Below are 12,865 nucleotides of genomic sequence, written 5' to 3' on the forward strand. Positions count from 1 at the left end.
GCTATCCTATATTATGTACCTACAGTAGGCTTAAATGCCCTCGAACCAACCGTCTATTGACTTAACCTTTGCCGTTCCAGGATGCGAGTCACATCTATTTTAAGCCTCACTCAATAACGGTCAAGAAGTCAATAAAAGTTGAGGATTTTTTCTGTCTTACTCCTGAGATATCTCTTGCACAGCACAGTTGTGTACAGCAGAGGTTTCACTGTGGGTTGCGGAAGAACTGTAGGTGGGTCGCAATGAGTTTGTGACAGTAATTTAAATAATTCGTATGCTGAATTAACGATGTACAAAAATATGAAGGCCATTACAACAACCGATTCAATATTTACTGTTCTGTTTGTAATAGTCTTTTTTCTACTGTTCTAATACAGTGGAAAAAAAATGTACTCTAGGCATAGAATTATTTAAAGTTGACGAGACCAAGCTAAATTCGGGTAATTGAAATTTCAGATTATGTGGACCACTATAAAAACCTGCTTCCAGCATAATTTATAATATGAAATAATTGAGAATTGGTAACTAAAAAACGCGTAAGCGTCTACAACAAGAATCAGCACTCACTATTTATAGCCTTATAATTTAATTACTTCCTAATGAAAAGCAAGCCTATAGCATAATGTATACACATCCCTAATTTTAATTGTTATAATGTACTGTACTTTGGATTACTGCATTCCAGATAATCACATATCCAGTGCAGTATAAATAAATTATTGTTATAATTAACTAAACTAATAAATTAAATTTTTATACCAAAACATTAACCCAAAACCTTTATGAATTACCAAAAATATTGATTGTTTTCATGAGAATAATGTTCCTTCCAGACTACGTTCAGTTTACTCTAGCAGTTTATTACTGTACTTCATTTTTTACAGATAAAATGTGACATTTTGTTCTGATATATATTCCAGGAATCTCAATCATATAACAGCAATCTTTAAATTTTATTTTGTTATATGAATCCAGAACACTTCCTCATCATTATCGTCAGCCGATAGCTCTTTACATAGCAGTTGATGCTAGTAATGTTGTTTAGTGTGCTCAATTACAACCTGATAAGACCATGTGGTTGTAGTTGATTGGTGACATAAGTCAGCAAGAACTGATATTTAAAATTATTTATTTATGTCAGGTGTGACGTGACATAAGAAAGATAGAGAATTATAATTGAATTTTACTCTAATTTCCAATGTTGTTTGAAATAATATAGTTTTTGTACTTTGTTTGAAGTTTGTTTTTGACAATGGAAGGATTGGGAAGGAAACTTGATTTTCCGGACATTTGCCAATGTTCAGTGGTATAATACAATCAGTAACACTACTTTTTGAGATCTGCAATCTAATCTCTTCTTCAGGTAAATGACTAAATTAATGCATGACTAAATAATGAAGTATCAAAACATACCAGAGCGTTGTTGTGACACGCATAAGTCAGGAACAACAGCAGCCATGTTGCGTGTCTATTACATGTACACTAACTCTAAAACATGTACTTAATAAAAACTAAACACTATTTATTAAAACTGAACTGCAGACTACTAGTCACAAAAAGTCTGCACTCACCGGCGAACCAAACAGAACTGACCAGAGGCCAATAGTAAATGGCAATCGTCACGGTAGAAACAAGATGTTGAAAAAAAAGAAGGGACGAAAGTGGGCTTTTTAAGAGGTTCATTTTAAGGATGAACTTCTTAAAACCATACTGTGACTGCGCATTGGTTTATTACAAATCTATAATCTGTTTGACACTGTTTGATACCAATTTAATGTATGAAGCCTCAGTTAATTTCATTAAAAAAAAATGAGGTTCCAGATGTAATATGTTAGCTTCATCCCAATTCATACGATGGTCTTTGGACCAACATTGATGTGAAAATTTTTATTTTTCTGTTAGCTCTTTTCTATTGGTTTCTTTGTGTTCTTTTATCCTTATTTTAATGCTCTTTTTGTCTAGCCTATGTATACCATATTAAAACTACAGTATTTTTTTTTTTTTTTTTTTTTTTTTTCTTTTTTTTTTTACGAAACTTTGTCTAAGAGTATTATTATTTTGAAAGCGATTCTAATGTTGAATTTTCTACCTATTCTTCTAATTTTCTCTTATAATCTCGGCACATAAGGGATATACATAAACACAAATTTATCACTGTTCTTACATTCCTGTTTTAATCAAGCTTTATCTGAGCATGAGCATTATTTGCTCTATCTAATAATAAGTAGGCCACTATTTCTTTGACAGATATTTGATGCTTTGACTGAAAATTAGATATTTTCTTGTCTGAGTTTTCTTTCGAAAAAACATAGTCTTAAGAACATCCCTATCTCTTAATACATACACATCCAAAAAGGAAGCTTATTTTGGACTTCCACTTCCATTGTGAGGTAAATGGAAGGAGAAATACTATTAACATGATTCAAAAACTCATTCAATTTAGTGTCTCTATGAGGGAAACAACAAATGTATCATCCAACATACCTCCACCAAGTCTTCGGTTTGAACTGAGCTAAAGCCAAGGCTTTTTCCTTAAATTCCTCCATAAATATACTGGTGAAAATAGGAGACAGTGGAGAACCCATTGCCATGCCTTCATCTTGACAATAAAATTTTACCCTGTAACTCAAAATAATTGCATTGATTGCATAATTCTAACAGTTCTTTACTTTACTTTTTACTTTACTTTTACTTTACTTTACTTTTACTTTACTTTACTTTTACTTTTAGTTCCATAATTACTTGCAGGGGAAGTTTAGTCCTTTTACTTAATGTTTGGTATCCTTTGAGATTCCTTGTGATTCAATGATTTCAAGAATTTCTGGAACGGTTACATTTTTGAACAGACTTTTAACGTCAAAACTTACTAGTTTATCAGTTTCAGTCAACTTAATGGATTTTGATTTCTCTAAAAAATCCCTAGAATTTTTTATAAAAGAGTTAGTTTTTCCTACAAATGGAATTTAAATATCCAATAAGACTTTAGACAATTCCCTGCAAGGTGAATCACGAGAACTAATTATTGGCCGGAGAGGGATGCTAGATTGGTGGATTTTGGGAAGGCCATACATATGGGAAATTTTGGAATGGTGTGGAGTTAATTTAGATCTTAATTCATCTGAAAACTGTGTATTGTGTTTTCTTAAATTGTTTACTACTTTATATTCAAAGAAATCAGTTGGGTCTTTGTTTAAACTGTATATTTGCCAGTATTTAAAGTTTCCGTAATCTTTTCTTTATACGTTACTGAGTCAAGTACAATCAGGTACGATCAGGTTTTTTTACATTCATTACTATTTTGGAGGAGACTTTTTCACAATGACGATATGCAATTCTTTTTTAAGTAATGCTTTAGATGCACAAGATAAGATTTTACAAGCTTTCCTACCATGAAAGTCCTACAAACCTAGATTTTAGTCATGCATTAGTTTAGTCATTTACCTGAAAAAGAGATCAGATCGAAGATCTCGAAATGTAGTGTTATTGATTGTATTGTATCACTGGACAATGGCAAATGTCCGGAAAAATCCTGTTTCCTTCATAGTTTGTGTATTTTATTTATTAAAAAGAACCAAAATAATTATAGCTCTGATGCTTAATTCACTAATTTTGTTTAACTAGGAAGGATTTACATTTTGAATTCAATTGAAATTTTCAATGAACATACAAATTTAGGATGTTGAACATACAATCAAAGATACTGAAAATGTTAATATACCATTTATTAAATCTAATAGATTGTTGTGGCATACACAATATATTAGCTTTTGTATTTACACATTCCTTAGCGTTTACGGGTACTACTAATTTTACATTATCAAATCTCTAGATGTGGCTAAAGATAATTTAGGCCTAGTTTATGAAATATTGTGTTCATTACACTAACTAAATTTGGAAATAATACAACAAAATTAATTAAATACTGTAGTTTGTCTTGAGAAAAATTAACTGTAAAATAATTAATTTTAGATAAATAACTTTTATAACAATATTGAAATATCGTGTAATCAGGTTAATATAATTACGTCTTTAATTTTGCTGTACAAAATTTTAATACTTGCAAAATATAAATTACCAATAATATATTTTATTTTGAAGAAAATAATGTGTCTTCAAGACTAGATATTGTTCTAATAATTTTTTTTTATGAAATGTGAAATTGAAATTTTTATCCAGGTATTATGCAGTATTTTAGTTATAATTATAGAGGTACTTAGCAAATAAGTGGATACTTTTTAAGACTTAATGAATAAGATCAAAGGTCAATTTTTTCTGTTTAGCATAAAAAATGTTTCAATCATAAAATATCTGATAACTATTCATTCTGAATTTACCCATCACATTTGTTTTTGACAAATAGTAATTTTAATAATACATTAAAATTTGATAACTGCCTCAAGTGTCACCAACATACTAGACAGATATGTTAAAATGAAATAATGATTTTTTTCATGGCATACAGATATTGCCATATTTTATAAGCAGATGTATTAATATATTTTAATAAAGTATTAATTGTTCATTTAAAATTAGAATCACTAAGAAGGAATAATATAAAACTATTTTTAAACTTTGGTCATTTTCAAGTTTTATACCTACAATTAATACTTACATTATACGTCAAAGTAAATATATTCTTGTTTTAAAAAAACACTTTAGTATTATAACATGGTTTGGAATTAAATATTTTAAACTCGGCGGTAGAACTACAATAAGAATATTAAATTAGGGTTTAGTACTATTTTAATACTACTTAAGTTCCAAATAAGTTATAACATAAGAGAAAAAAATATATTGTGAAATGTACATTTTAATGACAAAGTTTTTGAGGAATCAATGTTTATAAAGAAACAACTGTTTACGAAGTTGTATAAAATTTATGAACCTACTATATAAGGAAAAAGGAATGGTAAAATAAAAAGGTAGTTACAAAATTAGAATTATAAAAATTAAAGCATAACTAGAATAAATGTAGGTAAAATCTTATTAGTCTTTCAAATCTTTCATTGCCGGCAACCAATTTGTTAAAGAAACGAAAAATCAGATTTAAGGTGAATAACAGAAAATTATTATTAAAACTAATTGATTAAACTGTGAATAATACAAGTATTTCTTTATTAGAATCTTTTACTTGGATACAGTCAAAATTTAGGCACGTAGCATTTACTAATTCCCTGTACAGGCAACAGAAACACAAAGAAACGACATTGCGGCTAGTTAAGGAGATTTCAGGCAACTTCATTTCACTTGGTGACAGGTATGTGGTTCTTATTTTGGCAACTTCTCTGTAAATATTTTGTTTTGTTATTAACACATAGAGTTTTTGCACTTTTATCGATAGTTTGCATGCTTCCTGTAACTTGGTTCAATTTGTTTTTGTTACCAATAATTTACGAAACTTATTCCATAGACAAAATGAAGTAAAAGTATTTAAGTTAATCATTGGGCAAGAGTTGTAAACAACTCATAAATATTACATTATTTGTAGTTAATGTTATTTTTTTTAAGTTTACTGTTAGATAAGATGACTTAAGATTATTTAGCGTAGGAGTAAAATGTTATTTAAAACGTAAAAATACTTTTTCCGAAAAGTAAACAATTTTATATTTCTAACTATTCTACTGGGTTTGTATTAAAGTTTTATTTGTTATTTCTACTGATGGGTCAATTCAAAAAAAGTAAATCTGGTCAGTAGGATACAAACATACATTTAATATATAGTTATAGAAGACTTATTTATACAATTACCAAATTAAGAGATAAACAAAAAATTAGCGAATGTCTGTTTGTTTACCCCTGAGAAGCAGACGACTGTGTCTTGATACAACAGAAAATCATAAATATATCAAATGATAATTATGAGTAAATATTATTTTTTTAAGTAAGGTAAAAGTTTTATTTGTGTATGTATTTTTATACACAAAGTACAATAAAACTTTTTAGCCATCAGTAATTGGTACACTGCCAATCAGCTGTTGCCCATGAATAGGCTTAGTATACTCATGGTAGTGTGCAATAATAAATAATGGTGAGAAAATATAATTAAAAATATTATTGTAATTATTTCATCTATCTACATTTTTCCGTACAGAAATTACGATAATAACACATTTTAGCGATCATTAATTTGCATATTGCAGAACAGTGTCATCCTCGAATAGACTTATATGAAGATTTAGTGGTTTTGAGATTCAGCCTCAACCCATCCTTATCATTTAGCTAACAGTTATTTTTAGTACCTAATTAATGGAAACTTGTTTAAGTTTAAATGTTTTAATAAAAACCATAGTGTTTTAAATTTAAAAGAGGGCCTAGTACTGAGTATGAAAACACATCAGTGTCAGTTATGCCATGGCCCTTTCAAATGCTGGTATTCAGATGTCCCTTGCAGTTCTATTGTTAATTCTAAATGATAAACATAATTTCCTCTGTAAATGGTTTTTTTTTAAAACACCGATTTAATCTGGAAGGTTATGTTCCCATTGGTTCCTTAGAAATAATGTTTTGTAAGGTTTATCTTTTCTGAAATGCCAAAAATTAGCATTAAATTTATCTGTAGTAAATATATATAAGCATAATCGACTGTATGTATAAAAGCCAAATACCACTGACTGACTCATCGTGAAATGTCCATACCTACAGAATGGGTTTACATAAAACTTTATACAAATTTTCGTCTTACCTCTTAGGTGCTTGCTAACTTGGTTTTTGTAAACTTCTCAGTCTAACCGAGGAAATCCATGAAAACCCTAGATACTTTTCACGTAAATTTTTATCAAGTTTTAGAATTTTTTAACATTAAAATGATTATTAATGTCACTCTTGAGTTCTATAGATACAAAATGAATTTTGCATCGATTCATAACCAAACATGAACTCATTATAAATATCGGATTGGAGGCTTGAAATATGGGCTGAAAATTGAAATGTTTGCTCACAATGATGAGTGTAATGGTGCCCGATAATATCCAATTTTTGAACTCCCAAGATCACAGGCCTGGTGTAGTAGGGAGATTTGGGGTGCAAAAACTGTGACTTATTCTCATGACTGTCAAAGATTTTAGCGATATTTGGGAACAGATCGACATCAACATAAAAACTTCGGCCAATCAATAATAGGAACCGCAACTGGCATATAGTATGTATAATATATATATATATATATATATATATATATATATATATATAATTATAATGTTGTTTTGTTGCAGAGTGTTTATTTATATTTATTTAATTATCTCTGAGTCCCTTTGAAACTAATTGTGCTGGTTCCGCTAAATTCAACAGTTTGATGGTTATAATAAAAGTTTTGTAAATAAACACATTTTACACAAAACATTAAATATACAGAAATTATATTTTATGTTAGTGGTTACTAACATACTTAACTATTGAAGTAAATTATCTGCTTTAGTTTAGACTATTTTATGATTTTACTACTTCAGTTCAGATTTCATCTGGGAAGAAATGCGCTATATCTTTTATTCATTGTTATTAAATGAACGCTATATCTCAACACTTCCCATGTTCTTTTTAGGAATGGAAACTGAATTTCCCAAGATATTTGGGATGGAGGAAAGCAAGAATTTCTAAGAACTCAAGTAATACAGTGGACAGTGCACCACATTAGTAAGACGTTATAATGTACTTTTAAAGGTTGTTGGGGCAATGCTCAATACAAGAATGTATAACCTGATAAATTAAGATCATATTTCATTCATGTGTGATTTTAAAATGGTCAACAAAGTAAATAATTACGTTATAGCAGAAGAGTACTTTACAATCTCATACTCTTTTTGTAGATGCCGATACATAAATGATGTACAAATCTTTGCATATCAGTACAGCCAAACCCTAATTCCAAAAAAATGAGCTTAATATCAAGCTTCACACCGAATTGCTTTTTATTACAGTAGTTTCCCAGTTTATATGAATGCCGATGACAGTTGTTTAGTGAGAAAAACTATTTTTGTCGTCTTAGTCACTAGAATCATCCATACAGGCCAGCACTCTTCTCATGACCCAATAGAGCAATCACTGATCTTTCTCAAGGTGTTTTAATAATTTGGATTTCCCACTATTACCCTTATACCGTAAGAAGATTACAATGCCAGAAGTAGATACTCTGTGGCAAAAGTAGTCTTCTCGAACATACATATTTATGTATCTTCTTTATCAAGGCACCAAAGCAAAATCAACTATAGCACCAGAAATGTATTAGACAGGAAGTGAGCTTAAACAGCTGGAATAAAATACTTTTTTACCGTAATAGGCTTTTCAGTCCTACGCATAGACCTATACACTTTTTTCATTCGGACCCAATATGGCACTGGGATTTTCTTAGACCAGAAGAGATTAAAAAGGCTGGAAGTAGATGCTTTTTGACTGAAGTAGGTTTTTGAAACCTACATTTGTACATATTTCCTTGATAAGGGCAAAAAGGCAAATTCAACTGCTTCATTGGAAATTCAACTTATTTTAACTGGAAATGGTCTTACATGTTCGCTTGGAAAAAAGGTCAGTCACGATGTTGGTCCCCTTAACTATGAACACTAAAATAATGTGAACCTGATATATGCCTACTTTCTGTTGAAAATGTAATAGGATTCTACCACAAGTGAAATAATGATGCATTCTTTCTCTAAGAACACTATGGACTTCGATTTTGTAAATGACATGTGAAGCAGCAGGTCACTGATATCATACAATCTGTATGTGGATAAATTTTACTTTTATATGACATTTATCTGTAACAAGTGTAACAAGTTCACTCTGAAAATTTAGTTTTATGAACTATGTATGATGATTTTTGTGTTTCAAGGAGGTGAGTGTGTATTGCAGTTTGTATGTTATGTTGGCCACACTGAGAGTAAGGAATGTCCACAGGTGGAGCAAGGAAGATCTGGATAGTCTGTGTTGGTATTTCTCTCAGTCCGTCTCTGTGGCCGATCCCATTGGCCAAATCAGACAGCTGTTCCTAGAGAACTGCGGTCAAACTAAAACTAGAACAGGAGTAAGTGTTGTGTTTGGTTTAATTTTATAATATTTTAGTAGAGATTAGTTATTAAAGTTGTATTTTTTCTGTCTCTTTAATATACAGTTGAATATAGATTTTTCACAATACTGAGTGTAGAAGGGGTTTGTAGACTGTTCTAAAATTTCTAAAAGAATATTATTACTGGTGTCAAAAGTACTCTATCAAGATGTTTTATTCGCAAACTGTTTCAACATAGTGATTGTTTTACTAGCACTGTTTAACTTTAAGTCGAAATTTAACTTTGGTACATTTAAAATTAGATTTTAAATTTGTTTTCTTATTATGATAGAAGTGATTATTTTGGGATTTATTACAGAAAATTATTACTTGAATAGTAAGTTACAAAATTTATTTACATTACATAAATAATATAAATAAACAATTAATAAAACACAGAATAAATTTTGTAATAAGTAATAAATTTACATAAAACTAACAAATATTTTATGTGAAAACTATATTTTTGAAATCAACATATAATTCTAGATAGAAATTTACATTTTTTTATATAGTCAAAATTAAACCTAAAACGTAATTCAAGGAGTATTTCAATATTTTTCACATAGTTTTCTGTTAAAATATGTCTAAACACATCCTTAAACCATACATCCTATAATTTCTGAAATCAGCATAAATTTTTGAATGAAGTGTGTGTGTGTGTGTGTGTGTGTGTGTGTGTTTTATGAGTTTTTAAGTACACTACAAGTTATGTATAAAATGGAATATTGGGATAAATTATTGAAGTGTTCTAAATGATTATACAGTAAATAAAAAAAGTGAATAAAGATATAATTTTCTATGAGCAATTTGATGTATAACATGTTACTTTTGAAGCATTAGTTGTTGTTGAAATACATTCTTTTTGTACATAAACAGTTCAACTGTGCCACTAAAGTTGGTTTGTTTTTTATATCTAGAGTTAAGTTACTTATCAACAATTAAACTGATCTGTTTTAATGATTGTATAAAATATTTCTCAATTTAAAACTAATAATGCTGTTTAAATATTTCAGATTGTAGAGAATTTGTGGAAGCAAGGGCTTATACTAGAGAACCAGTACAAGAATCTTCTGGCGCAGGAAACATCTCTGGTACATTTCTGTCAACTTTGGTTTTTGGTATTTTAGAGAATTATGATTAGAAATCATCTTGTAAATTGTTTGTGATAGAAAATAATATGCAGAAAATTGTCACTTTTAGTCCACTTTCCAAGTCATTCAAAATTAAAATATAAATACTTTCTAAAAGATCAAAAACAGATCTATAAAATCACTACAACTCTTTCAGAGCTATCAAAAAATTAATGAAAAATCAAGTAGAACAGTATTAGAACCATTTGAAAATCTATAACATTTATTTTTAAAGTACATAAAAATCTATAAAATAAACAGAACATTTTAAAAATCAATTTTCAAAACCCTAATGAAAAATAAATTCTTCATGAAAAACTTATTTTACTAAATAGTCAAATTCATCCTTATTAAATAAAGCGTGAAAAAATTAATTTTCCTCACTGCGAAAGTGATATTTTTTAACAAAATTATAATCACATTATAACTCTAAGAAACATCTGGAATACAACAAAAGACAATGAATTTAATTATCTTCAAAACTGGGCAAAGGAAAACCAAATTCATAATGATGAAAAACTAAATGAAATCTTTTAAAGAAAATAAGATCTATCTATCTTTTAAATATTCAAAAATTACAAGATTTCATTAAAACATTATCTCTTAGAAAAATTTGTTTTATTGCCAGAAACTTTTGATTGGTAGAACATATTTAAAAAGTTCCAAAACATTCAAAGCATTTTGATTTAATAAGTACTAAATTTACTCAAGATTTAGCACTTGCACATTGTTTAATGATTTCTATAAATTCTTGAACAGCCTTGATTAATAAATTATAGAATAACTTATTAATCATCATAAATATTATATTAAGCATCATAAATTTCAGAATTATTCTTGAAGTTCAAAAGAAAACATTATGGACATTCATACAATATCGCCTATAAAAGTATATTTTAAAGAATTTATTCCATCTAATTCAGCTGAAACAATTTATACTAATATTTCTCCATATTAAGAATCTCAAAGAGATGAAATTATTATAACAATTGAAACATGTAAGTAAATAATAAAGATATTAAAGATCAAATATGTTTAGAATATAAATATGAAAGCCAAATGAAAGGAATTTGAATATTGTTCCACTGCAATATCAGAAATTGATGATAGAATTAAATAATGACTTCTTGTTATGATTTGCTGTTTTCATAACAGACTTCAATAAATCGGTAAATGCACAATTATCTAAAAAGCACTATAATAAATTTAAAAAAAATGAAAATGAAGTGAAAATGTTTGTCACTTTTTAAATCAGGGGATTCATCAGATCATTTAGAAGTTTGTACACATAATTTGTTTAAAAACCAACAATTATTTATACATAATTTCAATTTCAAGGTAAACTACAGTGAAAAGTTTTTCAACTACTATATGAAATTCTCTCATCCTTATATAATTTATATGAATTTTGAGATAAAATTCCAACTTGTAAAAATACTCCTGAAACAACCACTAAAACTCAAAAGCATATTCCTTATATCTACGTTGTACCTAGTTTACGTTGTACAAACTAACGTAACGTCGTAACTGCCGTAACTGTCGTTTTACGTTGTATCTAGTTTCAAATATAACAAATAAAATGTACAAACCTATATGTTACAGAGCAAAATCTGAAGAAAACAGAATGTTCCAATACATACATTACATACATAGATACATAGTACATTATTCCATTCTTATGGCTCGTGAAAAGTTGTAGGAACATTTACTATATGATTTTATATAACTGTTTATGGTATTTAGACATATTTACATTTGAATTTGATTTGCTTTGAAAGTGGATTTGGAGTGATAATATATTATCTACTCTCTACTATGCAAAAAACAGAATTTTTTCAGTTATAGAAAATTTAGTGTGGTATCTGTATTTGTATGTAGTTCTTGCATTGACCGTGATTTTAGTGTTAGTTGTAGCATTGATAAATTACAAAGTGTTTTCAGATCCTAAATAGTAAAATGGACCTATTCAAATCTATAAGTTCATAATGAAAGGTAACCGGTTTATTTCTTTTTTTAGAATGATCCTGAAACAATCCAGAACAAGAACACAGAAATAGATATTTTAGAAGGCATCCAAGTAATTATCGGTAAGAGTCTTTGTAATAAATGTGCTCAATCAATATTCAGTATGTCTCATAAAATTTGTTAAACTTTTCTTTGCTACAGTTTTTTTGTAGACTACTACACTTCATGAAAATAGCAATAATTTAAGTTACTTCTGGTACATACATTTTTGTCCAAAATTAATAATTTGATTAAAAATATGACTAAAAGATTGTTGTGTATCAATTTCAGACTACCTGTATGCAGAGAACAAGGGTTTTTTTTGTGAAGTGGCTGCAAGGCTGCCTGTTGGAGGCTTGCTATGCCAGACTGTTGGTAGACCACATTATGACACCCCGAGAGCCTGTTGAACCCGTCGCCTACTATTACACCAGTCAGTAAATCTTTTAGGATTAAGTGTTAACTTAAAAACTTTAAATAATGGTGTGAAAACATAAATATTATATAATCAGAACTATCTTTATTCAATTATTACACACAGTGAACATGAATGGTATCATAACATTAAAATATAAGTTAGTTAGGTACACAGTTACCAGTACGATGCACTATATTAACTTATTAAGTTTTTAAAAAACTAAAAAAGTATACAATAAATCTTGGACTTTCAGAAAAACAGTCTATGGAAAAAATG

At 28.7% G+C, this 12,865-nt stretch overlaps 1 protein-coding gene across 3 annotated transcripts in view; it reads left to right on the top strand.

The window, feature by feature from the left end:
* The window catches only part of LOC124365055 (protein timeless-like), a 98,883-nt gene that overhangs the window by 83,593 nt on the left and 2,425 nt on the right, over nt 1-12,865 (top strand). For 2 of the 3 annotated variants that reach the window (XM_046820970.1, XM_046820971.1), the window contains exons 19-23: nt 5,183-5,257; nt 8,887-9,013; nt 10,051-10,128; nt 12,185-12,254; nt 12,463-12,604. In XM_046820970.1, the coding sequence (XP_046676926.1) occupies nt 5,183-5,257; nt 8,887-9,013; nt 10,051-10,128; nt 12,185-12,254; nt 12,463-12,581 (469 nt within the window). In that variant the 3' untranslated portion in view covers nt 12,582-12,604. The remainder of the gene's footprint in view (nt 1-5,182; nt 5,258-8,886; nt 9,014-10,050; nt 10,129-12,184; nt 12,255-12,462; nt 12,605-12,865) is intronic. The other variant, XM_046820972.1, reaches the window with a different exon arrangement.

This window comes from Homalodisca vitripennis, chromosome 6 (genome assembly GCF_021130785.1).
Source record: "Homalodisca vitripennis isolate AUS2020 chromosome 6, UT_GWSS_2.1, whole genome shotgun sequence".
NCBI lineage: Eukaryota > Metazoa > Arthropoda > Insecta > Hemiptera > Cicadellidae > Homalodisca > Homalodisca vitripennis.